Here is a 22675-nt window from a genome sequence, read left to right as displayed (position 1 = left end):
CGCATTGCACTCGATCCATACGATGAGTCCCGAAGTGCTGGCGGGCGTTCTCCCGTTAAAAAATTGATTTTGGGAACTCTCATATCGATTGCTCATCCGATGCGACATTTTGAACCCGTTGGAGGTTAAAAACTTCAAGAGGCTCGTCGAGCTTAATTCTCAAACCCGATTTACGTCCTTGTATTTCGACTACATGGCACAGAGCATCAGTCCTTCTTCGTACAATCCCAACTGTGTCCGTTTTTTAGATACTTCTGATTCTACTGTGTTCTTGGGCACATCCATGAAGGAAGAGATTCGTGAAATCCCGGATCATATACGGATCAAATCTCGATGGATCCACTAGCTTCGGTATCTTCAATGATAATATCACCTCTTCATACAAGCTCAATGATCCTGCTCCAGTTTACGTCGCAGAGTTAGCTGCTTTTCAGTATACGCTTGGGATAATCGGCACTTTGCCCACAGATTACTATTTCATCATTTCGGACAGCTGCAGCTTTATCGAAGCTCTTCGTACGATGAAACCCAAAAGACAATTCTCGTATTTTCTGGGGAAGATACGGAAGTCTGTGTACGTTGTCTGAAAAAGCTTACCAGATTATCTTTGTTTGGGTCCCCTCTCATTGCAACATACCGGGCAATCAAAAGTCCGACTCTTTAACAAAGGCAGGCGCATTAGAAGGTGACATCTACGAAAGACCAATTTGCTTCAACGAATTTTTCAGTATCTGTCGTCAGAGGACATTCAACAGTTGGAAAACCTTGTGGAGCAATGGGGAACTTGGACGATGGCTACGTTCTGTTATCCCGAAGGTATCAACGAAGCCTTGGTTCTGTGGGGTGGATGTGGGTCAGGATTCCATTCGTGTAATGTCCTGGCTCATGTCTAACACGTTGGATGCGCATTTGCGGCGTATTGGGTTTGCGGAGAGTAGTCTGTTCGCTTGTGATGAGGGGTATCGCGAGATCGAGCACGTTGTCTGGGCGTGCACCAGATATTTAGACACCAGGTCTCAGTTAAAGGATTCCCTTCGGGCCCGAACTAGACCACCCAATGTTCCAGTTCGGGATGTGCTGGCGAATCACGATGTCCCATATATGTCCCTTATTTACATATTTATAAAAACGATAAATATCCCAATTTAGTCCCTCTCTGAATATCTTGATCAAGCATAAGTCTCCGTTAAAAAATCAATTTGTATTCTGTATTCCTAGTTTTAAGATAGCTGTAGTTTTTATTCTGCATTAAAACTATTGTCCTCCGTCTTGTAAATATAATTGTATCCGTAGTTTTAAATAAGATTTTAAATTTCTCATAAAAAATTGTACCCCCTTTTGTATACCAAACTATATTTTTAGTTTTAAGATAACTGTAAAATATTTCGTAAAAAACTATTACTCCCCCTCAAACTGCATTCATTGTTTTTAAATTTTTCATAACAAAAATCTTTTGCCCCCTCTCTCGTATATCGAATTATATTTCTACTCTCAACATAGCTGTAGAATTCTTCTTCTCAATATAAAAAAATATCTGAACATTGTAACCTCCTAGTTTTAAGTAGTTAAAATGTATAAACAAAAGATTTTGGCACCGCCAAGCTAACGCATTTGTGCCTATCAAATAAACGAACTGAATAAAAAAAATGGTTAACTAATTGAAACCGACTACAATCCCAATTCTTTCTGTTCAAGATTTTCGGCTCGATGCATAAAATTAGCAGTTACCAATCACGAGCTGGCGTCGGTCGTGTGTTTTAAAATCCGATTGTGAAATGATACAGGTAAAATGTCACATCTTCAAGCTCGCCTGTCTAAATCTCACGGCAAAATATTGCCAAGATCGCATATGTAAAGGTGAACAACAGCAAAATCGATTGGGTAAACGAAATAAAATAATTTTTATTTTATTTTAATTTAAATATTATTAATTTTAAAATCTCTACCATATACTTGAAAAAAATCGTGTGCTATGTTTATACCATCAGTAATCAATAAATTTGGAGGTTATACTTGCCTTTTAACTGCTTTAATTGTCAAATAAATTTTAAAGTTTGAGACATAACCATGTCGGCACTTGAATTGATAATTCAAATGATAAGCACCGTAACCAACCAGATGACAACTCCTAAATATTGTTTCCTAATTATACTGGCCTTGATGTACAATCTCCTGAATAGCTCTCTCTATCGCCTTCAAACACCTAGCGTCAACTGATTTCACTCATCTACAGTTCAAGATTTGTTTGGCGACAGTCAACCATGGGCGAACTTCGATCTAATGGTTGGGAAATCGGATTTCCAACCATCGGAAATAAATATAACGATTGGTGAAGATATAGATATTCATATAAAGTCTACGCAATGTTGTATCATACAACCCCAAAGACCCAAAAAAATATTCTGCTCAGTAAGCCTATCCGCACGTAAGTCTCCGGAACCTCCGCACCTAGTCTCAATTGATTTCACAGTCTCTCGAAAAATGCTTCTCCCGTCACCTTCAAACGTCTGCCTTCGAATGAATTACAAAAAAAAGTGTATTGGACTTCTGTTTAAAATTTCGGAAAAAATGTGTATTGCTGGTTCTTCATATTTATGGCCCGCAGTGAAATCTTGATCTGCTTTATAAACTAAGTGAGAATAAGTCGTAAAAAAAATTCAGTAAAAATGGGCCATTTCCATGTACGCTCTAATTTATTCATAAGTTAATCTGAAAAATAAAACCAGTGTAAACACCAAAAGGACGCAAAATTGAGACCCCACCGCTTGAAGAACCCTTACACAATTTAATCTCTATAAAATACATACGTCAAACCAATTCTGAAATATTGTGGCGTATTAAGGAGTTCATACACCATCCTGCATGAAGAATGCCTTGAATCAGTCCAAAAACAATTTATCTAATATGCACTTCATAAACTCCATTGGACCGCATTACCTTTTCCATCATGTGAGGCACGCAGCTCAATACGACATTATTTCCAAACGCGTACAATTTGCATTATTACTTTCTCATATAAAATTTTATGCACCGAACCGTCATTCAAGAACGCCTGAATTATTTTTAGAAACTCCTTATAGAACAAATTATGCAAAAAACGATTCGGCCAATCGAATGTTGCGCCAATATAACCAAAATTATGAATAAAATGAACCTTACTATGTTCAGAAATAAATTAAAATTATCTTAAAACAATTTTTAACCAGCATTGTTAGAAAATATTTTGTAGCCCACATCTGTTTAACGAAATATATAAATTAATTAAAATTAAATTAAATTAAATTAGCTAATCTCAGTCTTCCCAAATGAACATCGTACACAATGTTCGCTTTGGTTCTGTGCTCATATTAAACCCACATTTTGTGTACGAACTCAAACACGCCATTTCGTACTAAAACACGTGCACAACCGAACCACATGTACGTACGCGGTGTGCGTACACCTTGTGTACACACAGGCACAGTTTTCTCTTTCTCACTCTCATCATCACTTGCGCTGACTCTATTTGCCTTGTGCGAATCGTTCTCGTGTACGCACCCGGTGCACGTACACGGATGTTTGAACTAGAGTTTGTACATCGTTCGCTTGTGTTCGATGTTCGAGGCAAACCTGTGCATCGAGGCAAAACATGTTTGAGGTTGAACGCGTGCACGAGATTTTGTACACAGGTACAAACTTGTCGATGTTTATGTGAAGTTTGGCTAATCTTCGTCAACTGATAACTACTAGCAACAACTGTACAAGCGGTATCTAATATTCAACAAAGCCCAAATTTTCACCCCTTCTTTTTGAGTCAGTGCGAGGAACAAAGATGGTAGGCACTACTCTAACCTATGACTTCCAATTGGTAGGGTAAAAATACTTTCATTACTGGTCATCAAATCAATGATATTTTTTATGCAAATCAATGTTTCAACAATCGAGCCCCTTCAACAGAGTATATCCTGGCAAAACCCTAGTAAAAAATTTGATCAAATTCCAATTAGTACAGAAGCGATTGATAAGAGCAAAATGAATGATTTTGGTATGAAATTGGCAAGAGTAGCGCTACTCTATCGATTCAATTTATAATTTGATCGTCCCCCTACCTTTGAGATGCATAGTTTGCGGAGGAAATTTTCACCTATCTTCATTCGAACGCCATGCGTTGCTAGAGCATCTAGACAATGAATGATGATAACGATGCCAACGGTAGGAACTTCCATTGTATTGGCCACTAAATTGCCTAACTGAACTGACTGGCAGTGTCGAACACCACAAGGAAGTATGAAAGCATTGCATTGTATATCCTGTCACAGAACGAATGACCGGCAGCAGGAAACAATCTAACCGGGTTGAAATTTGATGTCGACATTGTCTTTCGTACTAGATTGATGATTGATGGGCGATCCTGGTGCAGTAATAATAACCGGAATTTAAACCGATAAACTTTATCGGTACAACGGCACAACCGTACTGTGAGAAATCTTGTGCAAGGGGTCCTTCATTTTGACAATGGTTCCCCGGTAAAGTTCAGCCAGAAAATGAGCCGGAGCTCAACACGGAACAAAGAGTTAGTAGGAATGCTAATTAGAACTAGCCAGCATTCCGGACCCTTTTCCAACTGGACTTACGGGGTTGCTATACTTTTGTTATTTCGAACATTTTTTTTATCAGAATGACCAGTCGACACAATTACTAATAAGGGAACTCCCTTTAGAAAAAAAAATGCTCTACTGCTAGGTTAAAAACTTTTTAAATACCGGACACACTGTCTCACATTCATGTTTTACGTTCAGCACAAATGCATGTTCTTCCAGTCCCCTGAATTCCCAGCGGAACTGAAGCACATAACCTTTCATCGACCGCCCCTCCGCCTAGATAGTTATGGACTTCCAGCGGACGAGCTCAACGACACCATCCCGTATTCGTGGTGGCATCTGTAATCACGGCTGACGGATTGCAGTGCGGAATGCAACCCAGGCAACCCAACAAATTGCCTTCGCCGAAGCTTTCTGCTGCTGGCTCGTTCCGTTGTTTCCATTCTCGCGAGCGGTACCGGTACCGGTGGCTTCCAGCAGCAGAAGCAGAAAACAGATCGCATTGAGTTTTATTTACTGTTCACACGCAATGTTTGCATGCAATACTAGCCCTGCGGAATCAGAGAGGTCAGAATAGGGAACCTGCCGTTGACGGGTTCAGTACTTTGTCATAGCTTCACTGCAAGGCTGGAACAGATGTAACATTATTCAGTGCCAACGGGTGAAAGGAAAAATAATAGAACAGTCCCACGTGACACTGAGATTGAACCGACCGTCGTTGATATTTCCGATGCAGGAGCGACTCATCGTTCGTAGTCGAATCAAGCTGTCTGTTTTAATGATGGGCTAGCATCATACGTTTGTCCGACAAACGAAGTTGTTTCCATTTTTGGATTATTGATTTTTGCTTGCCGAGTGCTCCGTTCATACTTTGCTGCTATCTAGCAATCTTCATCATGAAGTTGTGTGTAATTTTGGGAAACTACCGTAATTTGATAGTTAGTCCAAAGGTCTTAATTCTACGCTACATAATGCAACGTTATGTTAAATATTTTCGCGCTCAAACGACCTGCTCGTACTTTTTCCGAAAGAGACCTGCAAATAATAAATAACGTTGAGCTCAATTCCTGTGTAAGCAAAAAAAACGTTGAAAGGTGAATAATAATCAAATGTTCCCAATCGATTGCACAAAGCCCGTTTAATCCCCCAGTTCGAAAGCGTATCAAATATTTGAATTCCCGGTACCGAAACCATAGCGGAACATTTTGCTATAGTATGTACCGGAAAAAAAAACTGATCTCTGACACCGAACCGCATTCCGTAATCCGCACATCAGACGTGGCATATTGCATGCATGTGGTTGCGAATTCAGCATACGTGAAATGGCTGCTTAGTTTCAGTTCTAGCCTTAAATTGCTTTCCCTACCCAGGCAGGTATTTTCACTACACCCACCGACGCCGACGTTTGGATTTTTCGCCGTTGTCGTGAATTTTATATTTCCGGAACGAGACTGTTTCAGTTTGTTTTCGTTTTTCTCATTTTCCAGTTATGCTGATTGCTATTGGGACGCTACGTATTTTCCTGATATATGCACGTTGCATCTATCCGCCCCTCCCCCTCCCCGCCAAACCAGATTTCATCAATTCCGTCGAATTTTTGACCGGGAAACCAGGAAACGCTCTATCCGATTCGCATTGGCACACAGGATAAGGGCTACCCGAAAGAGCACCGCAGGGAATAAAATCAGATGTTTGCGTAATTAATTGAATCCGCAATTTATATACGTATAAAGCACGTACCCTGTTAATGAAGGGATAATTATTCGCAACTCGGAAATAGCGAATAGTCCATTTTAAAGTATGCGTTATACTTGATCAGAACATTTCATATACTGCTATCTGGTACAGTTTTGAGCAACCATGTTTGTTGTCAAGCTTGCTGACATACTACGACTTACAACTTTCTCGCAAACAAATTCGCCAAGCTGAAGTGTACGCCAAAGTGATATTTTTAGCCAAATCACGGCTTGAAATCCCAGTATTCTTTTGCACTACTTTATTGATTTTCGCTCGTAGAAGCCAGTCATATATTCCACCTCTAGATTTATTTTGCTTTGCATGATCAAACGTCATAGTTTTCCGGTAACGTTTAACTATGGTATTCGTCGTCGATATTAAAAATTTGGAATCTTTGGCGATCACTTCTGTTGACCTCGTTGGTTTTCAATATGAACAACCAAAATTATTCACGTTTTTTGCGTTCCATTTTTGATAACTTTTGAAAATGTTTATGAATCTCGATGAAATTTTCGTCAATAAATACATAATTCTTCCTGTTCAAAATACAGTATTGTGCAACTCGCGTTCGACAACCGAAGGTGTAACAGTAATTAAAAGTATGAGTCTAAATTTTAAACTGAGAATCTTATAATCCGTCTCCGTCTCCACTTAATCAAAGATTACTAAAAAACGGGCAAATTCGGGCAAGAATTCTATAATTTTCCAAATGGAGAATCGTTCAAGAAACACAAATTGCCTTGAAACATAGTGAAGATACGTGTACAAAAACGGTATTTCAATAATTTAGCAAAAATGTGTGCTGAAACCGTCTGCTACGAAATCGTGAAAGTTGACATTTTCTATAAACAAACAAAATAGTATCTTTTGACATCAATACATATAAATAAAGAACATACCTTCAGCATAACTTTCTATTTTTCCGTATTCGAAACCGGCAGTTTTATCAAAATCTAGCTACATTTGAATAATACTGATATTTCGAGCGCTCGATAAAAAATATGAACAAAACGCGATGGTTTCAACTGTTTGGATATGCTAACACCTCAAATATGGATATTTTGGAGCGTTTCACTTAAAATAGCATCCGGCAACACCATCTGAAGGACAATATATGTACTAGAACCCAAAGTACTACCATGCATTTTAACTTTTGACCAGGTTTTTAGGCAAATCCGCCACTGTGCGTCGTAGATAGGGATAGATAAATAGCGAGAGAGATTTGGTCTCGGTGATGCCACGAGTATAATATGAATATGAATCATTTCAGAAGTCTATTGTCTCACTACTATGTAGATTTCTTGGTGATCATTTAATTCATATATCATCCAGCATCTTCCTCACGACTGAAAGCAATGCTTAATACGAGGGGTAAATACGACAACTCAGGACAAATCTTCACATTGCAGTGAACTTACACTTTATTTTATCTTTCAAGTAAACTGTTCAGTCATTGCTGAGATAATTACATGACCTTAGAAAGAGAGGCAACACATAACTTTATATGAAATTATCTTTTTACTGCAAAATCGGATCAATTTGCAGTCTTCGGCAATGTTAATCCTTACACCTTAAGCAATATGTCTGCAGATTATGGAATTACAAGACCTTAGTGTACACAGTGTGTATTACGCACACACACACACACACACACACACACACACACTCACACACACACTCTCACACACACACACACACACACACACACACACACACACACACACACACACACACACACACACACACACACACACACACACAGAGAGAGAGAGAGAGAGAGAGAGAGAGAGAGAGAGAGAGAGAGAGAGAGAGAGAGAGAGAGAGAGAGAGAGAGAGAGAGAGAGAGGGAGCGACTAGGCATCCGTGTACCGACCCTTTTTAGTGATAACTGGTTTTCCGGGACTGTATCCCTGAGCACCAGTAATACCGGTAAAATACCGGTACTAGAATGTTTTTGTCAAAAATAAACTAAAAATCACCAGTGTAACATTAAATATAAAAAATATACTTTTATTGGTAAGCTTTTATATACTTCTCGCCAAAGCAGAAGCAAAAAAACCGTTATAATTATCAAGAAACCAAGCAAGCAATGTTCTACTGCTTTGTTGCTTATCCACTGCACAAACATTACAGTATCTTTCCTCCGGCTAACCAGTGAAATTTTAAAACCATAGAAGTGAAACGTGCCTCCACTGCGGGAATTGCCATTGCGACTGATTTCATACAAATTCGTATTAGATCAAATGTGCGCTTGATGGAACTGTTCCTAAAGGTGATAACGGCGCTAATTCTCACGGTAGTAGCTACATCGTGGGCGTAATGTAATACTGTCAGCGTTTAACCGAGGCTGGAAGCGTGATTGTGAAAAATTTCGTGCAACACAACATCGAATACAACAACGTCTAGGCCAAGATTCCCGTGTATATTAATGCTGATGAAGTCAAGGTGCGTCGATTTGCACCGCGCTCTAACTTGCAGTACTTTAAAGGAATCTTATCGAAAGAAGGAGAACTGAAATCCAATAGTTGCAAAAAACTTTCCCATGCATTTCCAACAGTTCATGTTGTGAGAATCCAAACATATTCCTTCTTACTTGGATTTAGATACAAATCACATATAATCAAACAACGCTGATCACATACTCAGGACAGATCCCTACGTTCCCTATTCGAATCTAAGACAGCGTTCGATCTTTTATAGATTAATATTTAACAACAAAATGTATATAGGCATGACTTAGACCCGAAACTTATTATTTCGGCATATAGAGAATAATGAGAAACAAACTGAATATCGCTTACGGGACATTCCAAAAAAAAAGAACAAATCGATTGTTACTTTATTCATGTTAGTTCAAAATACATGAATTAAATGATCTTTGCATTTATTTTCGAATAAACAGCTAAAATATCCAGTTGTGTGCAACGAGAGTTATATTCGTTGATCTTCTAATGTCACCTTGCTGGCCGATGTTTGAAACAGGTCCCTATATTCACTGAAAGGTTAGGTTAATTACATTGCTTAACAAAAGCTTTGAAGAATACCGAAAATACCGTCACTTATATTACTCAGTACCGGTATTTCGGTACCAAAAATAGCTAGGTATTCCCGAGATTTCCGGTACCGGTACCATAACCCTAACACAGACATTATCCCAATTCATCGAGCTGAGTTGATTTATATATGAGAATCGGCCCTCCGGGCCTCGGAAATAGTTTTCAATTAAGTTCAATAGGTTATACATTCTATGCAGGCTGTCGATGTGTTACAATTTTTGTTTTTCGAATTTTCGATCGCTTCAATAAAAAGGTTCTCTCTGACAACTGCTGATTGCAGTTCGCATATATTTATGAGAAAGGCAAAATTACAACAGTAGGTGGGTTAGGATAGGATTTTCTTCCTCTGTCACGGATCGCGCGAACAGCTCTGTAGCGGAAGCTTTGCTGCACTACCAGCCCGTAGCTACTGTTGAATCTAACAAACACATCGTGACAGGCAACACAACGGTAACACTAGCAGCGATAGCCAGCCTACACACCCAACTATTCCCACAACAACAGAAATATCGGTGAAGCGAAAGTGCACCAGCACATTGGTACGTGGCAGTTGATAAATATATTATTAAATTTGATTACAGTGCAGGATGACATCGCGCGATCAGTTGGCATAAAATTGAACATAAAGGGACGGGGGAGGGTTCCGCAGAACCGAGTGAGCACCACACCAGTGCTGTATAGAATGACCCATTGCGCGGTACTAAGTTAATTGGATTTACATTTAAACAAAACAGAATCCCATTCGTTGTCGGTGGCTTGCAAAGTTTGTTTTCAATGTTTCAATGATATGTTGGATGAATAATTGTTACTAACTAATGAGATTAGCAGTTAGTAGTTTATGACAGCGGACATATTTTCCAGCTAACGTATGATACCAATTAGCATTGAAATTCAGTTTGAATCATGATTAACGAGACAGCACTCCGAATCAAATTTGTCATTATTCTTCATATCGTAATTGAATAAATGAAACGGGTGTTCCTGATTCTGTCGAAACGTCATGAACATTCGGAATACAATAAATTATGAAACGTTTGTTTGTATCTTTTTTCAAAGGCCTTCACTAATTTGTCGGAAATACTTGCTCTCTAGCTCTTATAATTTTTTCAACTAGGTTTCTTTCTTAAAAAATACATGTCATAGAATACGTGATTCAGTACAGTAAAATGTATGTCATAATAATACGTGATTCAGGTGGGTATAGAAAAACAATTTTCCAACCACCTCCCCCTGACTAACACCTCACATTGAAGAGCACTATACCCTGCTGACCGACCATTACCCATGGTTCGCCACACATTTATCCCAAACCCGATATGAGGATATTAGTTCCACTACAGATTAGCCGCTTGAGGTATGTAAATTCATCAAATAGCTGCGTTTACTATATGGTCAGTGAGCGCCAGCCCGCACAGCTATAATTTGCGCTTGTTTGATAATGATGATTGCCGGTGTCGTGTTTCCGTAAAATACAAATGCACCGCGCGACGGCTGCAATCCTCCCCCGGCAGCCCGCTCGATCCCGTCCGTTTGTTAGATCGGACTCGGCGCTTACTACAGTCCACTCGCAGCACTAAATATGGCTTCACAACAATACATAGCCATTGCCTAGCCACACGCAGATCGGTTTTGTTTGAGGGCAACATAGTTTTTCACTGCGCACAGCTTTCAGGAAATGTGTTTTTCACGCGGTTATCGCAAACACAGATGTTGGCGAACTGTTGTTACAGTCAACAACAACAACAACAACACAAAAAATATGATCGTATTTACCTGCATTCGGGACATGCTGGCTGCAGTGTTATTCTACATCTGGAGCACATTTTCCCTGAACCGCTTAACCACATTGGGTGTGGAAACTGTACCGTGTAGCGAATCATATCAGCTAATGTGCCCAAAGCAGTGTTAGATGCAATCGGTTTGAAACCACATTTTGTGTTGATGGAAGAATCGCGATTGAGTTGTAGAATGTTGTGTCGTTCGTACCGGGAACTTCATAAATGTAACAGGATTTTCGACAATATCAAACGAACAATATCCTGTGGTGTATATTTAGCTTCCGACAAAATTATGTACAAATATTTGTATGTTTAACAGCTATAAGCATTTCTAACAAATATACATGAATAACTGTATAACGATGAATGGCTTCGTTTGGTGATTTATTTTCTTTGAATATTTTCAGGGATTTTTCTAGATGGAAGCAAAATATTTAACATGCATATGGTGTCATAGCTAATATTCCATATTTTGAGATATCATTCACAGAATAAAATAACCCATAAATAAGCGGAGTTTTTATACTTTTTTTCTCAAATTGCAATAAAATGCGCAAAAAAACGTTTTACAACCATTGCTGTATGTGTATTTTGGTAGCGTATGGTCCACAATTCAATGTTTGGAAATAATTTCAAAAGCACGTCCAACATGACTATGTTGTAAAAACCCCTTTCGGTCTCGGTCTAATATTGGTCATTTTTTTCGATAAAATTTGTAGAAATTTCGTGAATAAATCATTAGCTGGCCATTAGTAGGGCTCTAGCTCATCAGTTGCTTGCAATATGTCGGTGTAGACAAGAAAATTAGCGTAGCACCATGAAACATCGAACATCGTTTTCAATAAATCGGTGGTTTGAATGCCCCTTTGACTTGTTCTCCCAACTTTTTTAAGATAAAAGGTCGTCAAATCTTGTGTAACTACATTAAGAAGCTCTCAACCATGGCAAGTGATGTAGAAACTGTCGCCAGCATCATTTTGGAAAAAAATGGACCCAGCACGCCATTCGTGTACAAACTGCACCACACAGTCAGTTCGTTGGGATGAAATGGGGTCTCTTAGATCTGTTCTGGATGCTCATTATGGTGAATAGGCAGTTTAGTTCATTCATTACACCATACACCAGAAATAAACTTTATCTAAATTAGTTATGGAATTTGCGTTTCTACTTCGTCTCATCAGAATCCGACATTAACTTAGTGAAAGGACTAAGCGATTTCATTAGTTTCTCATCAGCTTAAAATAAGCTTCTTTTCTTGCGGAACATCACACTAGACTAGGGGTTTGCTCAGGAACACAAATTGCCTCCATTTTGTGGAGCTAGCTAGGTTAGCCCTGTCACTAAGTTAGTGTCGAATTCTGATGAGACGAAGTCGAAACGCAAACTCCTTAACTTATTTATTACATTTTAGCGACATTCAATTAGCTAGAGATTACTGGGTAGGGAAAGTTTAGAGCCATAGTACACAAGTGAGAGCAAGGATGTGAAGTTACATACATGTTAACACAAGTTAGCACACGCGACATACAAAAGCACCCGTGATCGAACACGTTAACGTACAAATGTTCGAGGCCTTCACGATAATACTCGCGATCGCGATGTCCCTACGCCCGCACATATCTGAACCATGTCACATTCAGGATCACGGCCCGCTGCAATTGGTCTAAAGCAGTGTTTTAGTGGGCGCCATTGCCTGTCTCGTCTGCAATTGTAGTGCGTGATTCTGACGGGGAGCCTTTCCAAGAACCTAGCGCTATAGCTCCAGTAAGACAACTCTCGAAAACAAAAAATTCTGAAATTTGTAAACGTTATTCAAGCATTTATTTTTGGCATGATAAAATTATTGAGAAAACTGAACAAATTAACAAAAAATGGCATTAATATGTCACTTTAGTCATAAAAAATAGCAAATATAAAACAAAATGATGTAGTGATCTGCGAATATAAAGGGTGTTCTTAATCTTTTTTTTCAATTGCGTTTTTGCCTTTCTCATATAGAAAGGTTATGCAATCACTCTGAAAAACGTCAACGCAATCCCGGCCCGGAGGGCCGAGTGTCATATCCCATTTGACTCAGTTCGTCGAAATCGGAAAAAGTCTGTATGTGTGTGTGTATGTATGTATGTGTGTGTATGTATGTGCGTATGTGTCAAATAATGTCACTCATTTTTCTCAGAGATGGCTGGACCGAATAGCCTCAAATGAAAGGTGCAATCTTCCCATCGGCTGCTATTGAATTTTGGATCGATCGGAATTCTGGTTCCGGAATTACGGGTTTCAGAGTGCGGCCACACAGAAATTTCTCATATAAACTATAGGAAAAATTAAAAATAGAATTTTTATTTTTGATGCTAAATGTGTTCAAGGTGCATGAAACGTCACTCTGAAAAACGTCAACCTAATCCCGGCAAAAAAAAATTTTCGACTCGTTTAGGGTTTCTGGATTTTAACAGGGGCGTAGTTGATGGTTTACGGAGAGGGGTTACACCCCCTCTCTACTGTTCGCGCCCCTCCTTTGAAAATCTCCTTAAATCACCCCTCAGACCACCACCCCATCCAGCCCTCATACCCCTCCCTTTCAACCCCATCATCTTTAAACCACCACTATATCACAAAGCATACCAATTTAAGCTGGGGAGTCGTTCGTTCATGGGACTTTCGCCCTCTTCTTGAGTTAGCAAGCAGATAACATTGATCTAATGCTGATTAGGCTAATGGAGTATGATATTTTTTTGTTTCAAGTGTTTCACCGTCGACACGTAGCTCATCAAGTTCGTGGCTGGCATGCCATTGTGTATAAGTGCAAAGTGTACTAAGAATGTAATGGACATTTCCACGATTATGATGAACATAAAAAGCCTCCGTGCCATAGTTTAGAGAAATGAGAAAGGCACAATTGCACCGCTAGGTGGATTAAAACAGGTTTTTATGACTTAAATTGTAGACCAAATGATACAAAAATACACATACAATTATGGTTGTCAACAGTTTTTGACGCATTTTAATTTAATTTAAAAAACGCGACCACCCCTGGCTGCTACTCCGTTATCGATCTGGACTAGCTGAAGTTACATCCAGTGGGAATCTGTAGATAGTTATGCTTGGGAGTGGCGAAACATAGTTCAATGCGCAACTCCTGGTAATCCTAAAGTGTTTATTGATCAATACCGACGCCGCACAGTGTTTTAAAACGTCGTTTTCGTGCTCAAAATTAGTAACGTCTAAATCGTTGACTTTAGATATATAGTTTGTTCGGATAAGTTGTTGTTCTTATGATTGCGCATCCACAGGAGTATACCGTTCAGTAATTAATTCACCTATAAGTGATATACGAAATTTATTTTCCGAACTAATTAAGATAGACTTTGTGTCTTCGGCAAAGTTGCAGCAAATATTACTGCAAAAGAAATTGCTAAAGACACCATATATCTATCTTTAGTAGTTTAGGAGTTATGGAACATATTATATGGAAGACCCCTTAAAATTAGTTTTTTTCATGATAACTTTTTTAGACATTCTCGTATCTACTTGGAATCTTCCACAAAGTTATTTACGGTATCGAAACACATATTTTTTCCGAATATAGTCACTTCCTATCTGTTGAATCTAAAAAAATATTCCAAATTTTACGATTTTGTTGTGGTAACTTCCACCTTAAATAATTTCTTTTGCAGTAACATTTGCTACAACTTTGCCGAAGACACAAAGTCTCTATCTTAATTAGTTCGAAAAAAAATATTATTATATCACTTATAGGTGAATTAATCACTGAACGGTATACTCCTGTGGATGTGCAATCATAAGAACAACAACTTATCCGAACAAACTATATATCTAAAGTCAACGGTTTAGACGCTATTAATTTTGAGCAGGAAAACGACGTTTTAAAACACTGTGCGCCGGCTAGGCCTGAACGTAGATCGCGAAAGAAAAGGGAAAGATTGGTTAGTCCGATACTAGCTTTTGCTAGAGGCCGTATATACTACTGCGCACTCCAAAAGTATCACGGGAGGAGGATATTTGTTAGTAAGTATAGAAGTTGGATTCTACTTCTTCTTTACCGACGCCAGAGAGGTGACTCCACTATCTGGACTAGATATCGACCCATCAACTCATGGTGACCAACGGCTTTACTTCCCTTTCGAAGGAAAACGTGACCACATATTTTTTCACCTGAGAAAAATATTAACGACCTCGGCTGGGATTGAACCCAAATCAGCTGGGATGGGTGGCGGTCACGCTTACCACTCAACCACCAGTTGATCAAATCCGGACACATTTCAGCTCAAAAACGAAACGCATAAAAGTGTTTTATTAGGATGTTTTATATCTCTCATATTCACTACATTTTAACCACATGCTATAAGATGTTTTCACAATAAAAAATCGGATTCAGTGGAAGTTCTTAGAATTCTCACATAACCTTTCCATTGTTCTAAAATATTTAAAAATTTAAATCTGTAATTAAGGAGATGATTTCAATACTTGGAATACACCAAATTATCTCAACTGATAAACAGGGAGCTTTAAAAATTAACGGATCACAAGCTTTATAAATAGAAACCATTCGAGAACTATAACCGATATGGTGAATCCATTTCACATAACCCCATTAAGACATACCTCCAAAAATATCGTTTCGCCCATGTTACCAGAACACTAGCACCATCTTTTATACACGGTCCGAAACACTTATTTTCCATGCTTGAAGATAATGTTTCACTAGTGGTCTGTCCTCCGTATGCTAGCGAATATGTCAGTGACGCCATCACGACTCATGCAACCACAGTCACAAGTAAAATATATTTGAAGTTGCCGAAACATTGTTTTCGAGTGTTAGTTCAGTTAGTCGTCTTTTCAATTATAAGAATTTCATTGAGACGGCGCCGGTGGTTGAGTGGTAAGCGTGACCACCACTCATTCCAGTTGGCCTGCGTTCAATTCCAGCCGAGGTCGTTAAGATTTTTCTGAGGTGAAAAAATCTGTGGCCACGCCTTCCTTCGGAAGGGAAATAAAGTCGTTGGTCCCCGGTCCATGAGTCGATGGATCGATATCTAGTCCAGATAGTGGAGTCACCTCTCTGACGTCGGTAAAGAAGAAATAAAATCCAACTTCTATACTTACTAACAAATATCCTCCTCCCGTGATACTTGTGGAGTGTGCAGTAATATATACGGCCTCTAGCAAAAGCAAGTATCGAACTAACCATTCCTTCCCTTTCCTTCCACGATCTACGTTCGGGCCTGGCCGGCGCCGGTATTCATCAATAACACTTTCGGAGTACCTGGAGTTGCACATTGAAAGATGTTTCGCTACTCCCAAGCATAATTATCTACTTATTCCCTGTGCGACTTCAGCTAGTCCAGATCGATAACGGAGTAGCAGCTAAGGGTGGGTCGCACAAGCTCAAGCTCAAGTTCAATTATAAGAATTTCATTGGAAAATCGTAATCAACGTTTTTATTAATTCGCCCGCGGTCGTATGTTCTTCATTGCACAGTTTTTTACGGTTTTGCAGTTATGCCATTAATTCCTAAACAGCAGCCATAAATCTGGCAATCGTTTGTGGTGACGATGTTGAAGCTTGTGTTTGGGATTTGATTGTTAAAGATAAGTTTTCTTAGTGGCTGCTGTTCATGGTTTACACTGTTGAGCTATTTGATCATAGAACGGGTGGTAAGAATCTGTTCGTGATAAGTACAAAGCGTTGTCTGTGGAATGATAGTGTCTTATGTTCTGTATTGTAGGGACAGGTAGGAAGGTCGTAGAAATATTTTTTTCCATGTATATTGTATAACTGAACTCGAATTTCCGTATCGCGATATGATTTTTTTAAGGCCATATCGCAAGTACGTGGTATCAGATTAAGTAGTAGTGTCTCGATTTTGCCATTATCCACATAGAGTACGACGCCGTGTTAAAGATTGTTATGCAAAATGATTTATTCGTTGAACGTTATCAGTACTGAGTACCTGATATGATGGAACTGGATAAAGGTGACTTCGGTAAGCTCTGAAAACTTTTGGCAAATGTTCGCCTAGCAAATACTCGTCATTCGAAAAGGTCTAAAGTCAATATGATTTCCGTATTTTTGATTTTAAGATCACTTATATTGTAACCAAAAGATCACCACGACAAGAATTCAAGTATCAGATCCCTTACTTCTTCAGACAATGAACACTGGATACTGTTTTGTGTTGTTCGCTTCGTTGGCTCAAGCAGAAGCAGAAAATAAAGTGAGTGCAGTGACTGTTGTCTTGGGTAGTTGGAAGGGGGAAGTCATCTTATAAAAATGATTTCACAGAAATACGTTTTACCAAGTCTGATACAAAAGATTTTGAATTTTTATTTTATTTAAGACTGTCGACTTATGAGATATTTTATATTATTTCTAAACAAAAAATAATTGCACCCAGGGCTTCAATTTTCTGTTCTAGACTGTTGAAATAGGGAAATAAAGATGAAAGTTCACATTTTTGGATGGGGCTGGAATGGGTTTTTCATCACAAATTTTGTTTTAATTTAAGGTAGTAAAACAGTCAACAAATTGACACAGGCAAAAATATTTCTTCTTCTTAAAAACGTTATTGATTGTGATGATCTTAAAATCAAGATCCTCGTGTGTTTGAATGATGATAAAATAGAGGTGCAATTACATGATCTTATTCCGTATATTTACAAAATCTAGAAACAGGCGTTTACTGCCTGATTAATCGGTGCGGTAACGAATAATTGCTCATGCAATTTCCACGCACCACGCTCTGCGGGAAACAGGGTTTCACTAATAAAATTTATTTAAAATCATTATGTACCGAAGAAAATATCTAAAACCGATTTGAATAGGGCAAGGTCGTCGGTTGCAAGCCGGCTCCGGTTGTAAGCAGCCCCCCATTTTTGTCTTTTGCATTTTACTAGTAGGGGAAAGTGAGGACACTTGTTCCTTGGGGACGTGTGATCCCATGGCCATATCTCTTAATCTATTAACATAAAAGTATTGCAATATATATAAAAAATGACACATTTGGGAATATATGATGTTTCAAAAACAATTTACAAGCTTACCAACAGTTTTTGAGAAGATATTTGATGTTACAGAAAAAAATGATTTGCGCTCCTCTCATAAATCTTTTTACGAACTTTTCAAATATTTTATAAGACAAAATAACGATTTTTCCGCAAGGGTTTTGAAAAGAAAATTGCTTTTTGGTGATTTCTATTAGCGTCAGTAGTATGTTTGATTGCAAAAACAGGAAACATTTACTTAAAATACCATATTTATAAAATCCTATCAACGAGAACACTTGATCCCTGTAATCGTAATAATTATGAGGATCATTTGTACACGATCCTCATAATTATTACAAACGCACACATTCGAGTCATTCAAAGATATACAAAATACATTTACGCAGAATGCCTGCCAGTTTTCATTGAAGAATCATTTATTTTTCTAGACAAAATAACGAACGAAATCATTTAGAGAAAGATATACTAGCAGCACTGGCGTTTTTCGGATACCTGTCATAATATTATTTTGCCCGCATTGTTTTGATTGCCGTTTTTTCCTGACGGAAAATCTAGTATTTATTCGTTTTCCTGCTATTTGACTGGACCTCAGGTGAGCAAATGCACTTTCGCATCTCTTAGTCACATTTTCAATGTTTTGATGATGTATTTTTCAGAATGCCAAGAGTGTACAAATCCTCGGGAAAAAAGCGCATTCCCATAAACCCGGAAAATCTGAAACTGGCTGTATGGTTTGTATCAGAAGGAAACCCGATTAAAACGACAGCTAGGATCTTTGATGTGCCTGTCATGACATTAAAAAGATACAGTCGCCGGCAGAAAGCAACTGAGCCGGATGTTATTAGCTATCAACCAGATTATCGGGCACATTCACGCGCTTTTTCAAACGAAGAGGAGACTTTACTAGCGGACTACATCGAAATGGCAAGCAAACTTAATCATGGAATAACTCCACTTTCTGTGCGTAAACTTGCCTTTCAATTTGCGATACAAAACGGGACGCCAATTGCTGCCAGATGGAAAAACGAGATAGCTGGTGTTGAGTGGTATTACGGTTTTATGCGCCGCTGCAGACGGCTCTCCTTGCGAGTAGCTGAGCCAACAAGTTTGAGTCGTGCCACAAGCTTCAATAGAAACAACGTGGAAATTTTTTTCGAAAACCTTCGCAGTCTGATGAATCGATTCTCATTCGGACCCGAGTCCATCTGGAATATTGATGAGACTGGCCTCACAACAGTCCATAAGCCAAAGAAAATTTTAGCCCCAAAAGGGACAAAGCAGGTAAGCAAAGCGACGTCAGGAGAACGAGGCGAACTGGTGACAGCATGTTGTGCAATAAACGCTAGAGGAGAGAACATTCCTCCTTTCATGGTGTTTCCTCGGAAAAATTGGCAGGACAGAATGTTGAATAACTCGCCCGTTGGAACTCAAGGCTGTGTTTATCCAAGCGGCTGGATGACAGCACCGAATTTTGTTAAATTTCTTGAGCATTTTGTTAAATATGCCAAATGCTCAATTGAAAATCCGTCTTTAATAATTATGGACAATCACGATAGCCATACCAGTATCGATTCACTGAATTTCGCCAAATCGCACGGAATTCACCTATTGACTATTCCTCCTCACACTTCGCATAAACTGCAACCTTTAGATAGAACGGTATACGGGCCACTGAAGGCTTATTATAACAGTGCCTGTGATGATTGGATGGCACAACATGGAGGTAAAACTATAACAATTTATGAAATAGCGGAATGTTTTGCAAAAGCCTTCACAAGAGCATTTACTGCGGAAAACATACGAAGTGGTTTTCGAGTCTCTGGAATTCATCCTCTAAATTCTAACATTTTCAATGACGCTGATTATCTCTTGTCGTATGTAACTGACAGACCAATACCTCAAAACGAGCACCCGGCGGAAAACGATATTTCTATTCAAGAAATCACAGCTCCTAAATCTACTTCTGAAGCTTCGCCTTTTGAGTCAGGGAACAGCAAAGACCGTTTATTGTATAAAAATGAGCCGACTACTGTCGCCAAAGCACCTCAACAATCAAGAACGAGATGTCGACGTAAGCCAGCCAGATTTCGCTCCGTCTGTGCAAAGGAAACTAAACCTTCAAGTCAAGTTACTCCTTCAGTGAACCCACCAACCCCTGAAAATAAAATAATTAAATTGGAACAATTCGAACACTCTAATTCAACTCAATCAAATGGATGTATGAAAATCAGAACACCGGAGGAAATCCAACCCTTTCCCAAAGCATCGCCACGTAAGAACAACAGAAAAGGGCGCAAACGTGGAGAAACACAGATTCTTACAGATACACCAGTTAAAATTAAACTAGAGGCAGCGTTGGAGATAAAACAAGAAAAATATAATAGTCAAGAGAAGGGAAAGAAGAAAGGGAAGAAATCAAGAAAACTTTTGTAAAATTAGCGAAGAATATTAAAACCAGTTCCGAATTTGACCCTAAAATTTCGACCATCAGGATCATGTTTTTTTTCTTCTATTAAATGATATGTATAAAATAAAATAAACATCAATCAAATGCTGCAAACGGATACAATTTTATTTTTTTTGCTTAGCGCTATCCGAAAACATGATTTTCATGTTTTTTTTTTAAATTATGTTGGTTCTACTCTAGAGGAATCAAATCTCCTCAGGTAAAGGATCAAGTCACCACACATTTTTGCAAAATGTGAATTTTGAATAGTTTTAAAATCCGCCCCCTCTGGTGGATGAATTTGTACTTTTGAACACCATATTCACTACACTTGATGCACTTTAAAATGACCTTGAAATGCCATTTATTTTACGAGCACAGCACTTTTTTGGTTCCTTTTGGGGTGAATGAAATTAGTTGATTATTATCAGAGTTATAAGCAAAAAATAAAAAGGGGATCAAGTCTACCCAGTCTCCCCTACAGTGAAATATTAACATTAATAAAAGCTAGCCGAATCAAAATCGGCCATCCGCTTTTTCTATGCTGAACATAGTGTTGGCATGCGTGTTTCGACTTCGTCTCAACAGAATCCGACACCAATTTAGTGACAGGACTAAGCTAGCGCCGGATTGACGCTAGTTCCAAAAACGGAAACAACATTTGCTTATGTGAATGAAATCAAAGGTTGTTATGGTTTAGCAAGCCAATACAATATTTTATGTTAAAATAAAAAATTAAAATAAAAAGAATTTAAAATATGCACTACGCTATGCTATGCGGGCATAGCGCAGGACTAGAGGATTGCTCAGAAACACAAATAGTGTTTTCGTTTATGGAGCTCGCGTCAATCCGGCGCTAGCTTAGTGCTGTCACTAAGTTAATGTCGGATTCTGATCAGACAAGGGCGGCGCGTAAATCGCATAACTAATTCAGTTATAGATTTTATCCCCCTTTACACGCAAATTTGATTTTTAAAAATCATCCAGTGTGGAGAAAAATACTTTCTACCTAATTTTTGCTCCACTGAGGAGAAAGATAGCATAATGCATACATCAATGTAAAATCATCAAACACCAAATAAATAAATAAAAAACAAAGAAATAGGGTGAATAAAAATGTAGTTTAAGTATCAGAAGGTAGCGAGAAACGTAGTAAAAGAGAAAACACTAAAGAGAATTATGGAAAAGTTGGCGACACCGCCGACGAACAAGATCAAAGAGAAGTCTTTGTTTGCACGCAGCTCACCTGGATTCCCAACTTCGCGCATAAGGCAGAGATTTTTCTCCATGACCCGAAGGTTCAAAACCTCTATGCATAAACGAAAACAAAGACTTCATCAGATCATGCTTACTTTTTACTTTGGACATTTGCTTTTCAGTTGTGAAAATGGCATGGGAGCAAGAGGAGCAACGGAGTAAAATTTTGCTCGCGCATCGCAAAAATCCGAACTCTATCCGCCAAGTAAGCGAGATTGTTGAATGTGACCAAATCAACTGTCACCAATGCAATAAAAAAGTTCGGAAAATGTTGGTCTACAGCCAGGAAGACTGGATTGGGTGGATAGAATGCCGGTTTTCATTTTTTCAAAGTCCATTTCAATGTAGCTCCGTTGTACTGGGACAGAAGGTTTTTGTACAGCTTTCTTGCTAGGATTTTAACAACCTTGTGTTTTTGTTAGCAACGTGTAAAATGTGCATTATTTTTTTTTCTTATAGTTCTGTTATTATTCGAAAATTACTTTCTGAGTTTTCAGGGCGAGTCTTAGAGCCCAGGACTACCGTTTTTTTTTTTTTTCATTTTACGAATATTCACTATAATTATTTTGTCAGAAAATTTTCTAGTTTTGTGGTCAGTTATGGTAATTTTTTTATTACTTGGTAAATTTTCGTTTTTTTTTACTATATGGCTGTAGATAGTCATGGGTGCAATAATTCTATCTCTATCGTCCAGTGTAGTAGCATGTACAATTCCATACACCATAAGCTTACTTCATAGTATTTTTTGAAGTCATTAAATGATCATAGTTTTTCATCTTGTAATTTTCCCGTGTAT

At 38.5% G+C, this 22675-nt stretch overlaps 2 protein-coding genes across 2 annotated transcripts in view; one reads left to right on the top strand and one right to left on the bottom strand.

Moving 5' to 3' along the window:
* Positions 1-22675, bottom strand: part of LOC131677354 (5-hydroxytryptamine receptor 1-like) — a 162464-nt gene that overhangs the window by 138370 nt on the left and 1419 nt on the right. The gene's annotated exons all lie outside the window — the stretch shown is intronic.
* LOC131677353 (uncharacterized) lies at positions 18529-20722 on the top strand. Its single transcript, XM_058957111.1, has 2 exons — positions 18529-18768; positions 18833-20722. The coding sequence occupies exon 2, from the start codon at positions 18834-18836 to the stop codon at positions 20607-20609; it is 1776 nt and encodes a 591-aa protein (XP_058813094.1). The 5' UTR covers positions 18529-18768; position 18833; the 3' UTR covers positions 20610-20722.

The sequence above is a fragment of the Topomyia yanbarensis genome, chromosome 1, assembly GCF_030247195.1.
Source record: "Topomyia yanbarensis strain Yona2022 chromosome 1, ASM3024719v1, whole genome shotgun sequence".
Taxonomy (NCBI): Eukaryota; Metazoa; Arthropoda; class Insecta; order Diptera; family Culicidae; genus Topomyia; species Topomyia yanbarensis.
This window is presented reverse-complemented; position numbering and strand designations above follow the sequence as displayed.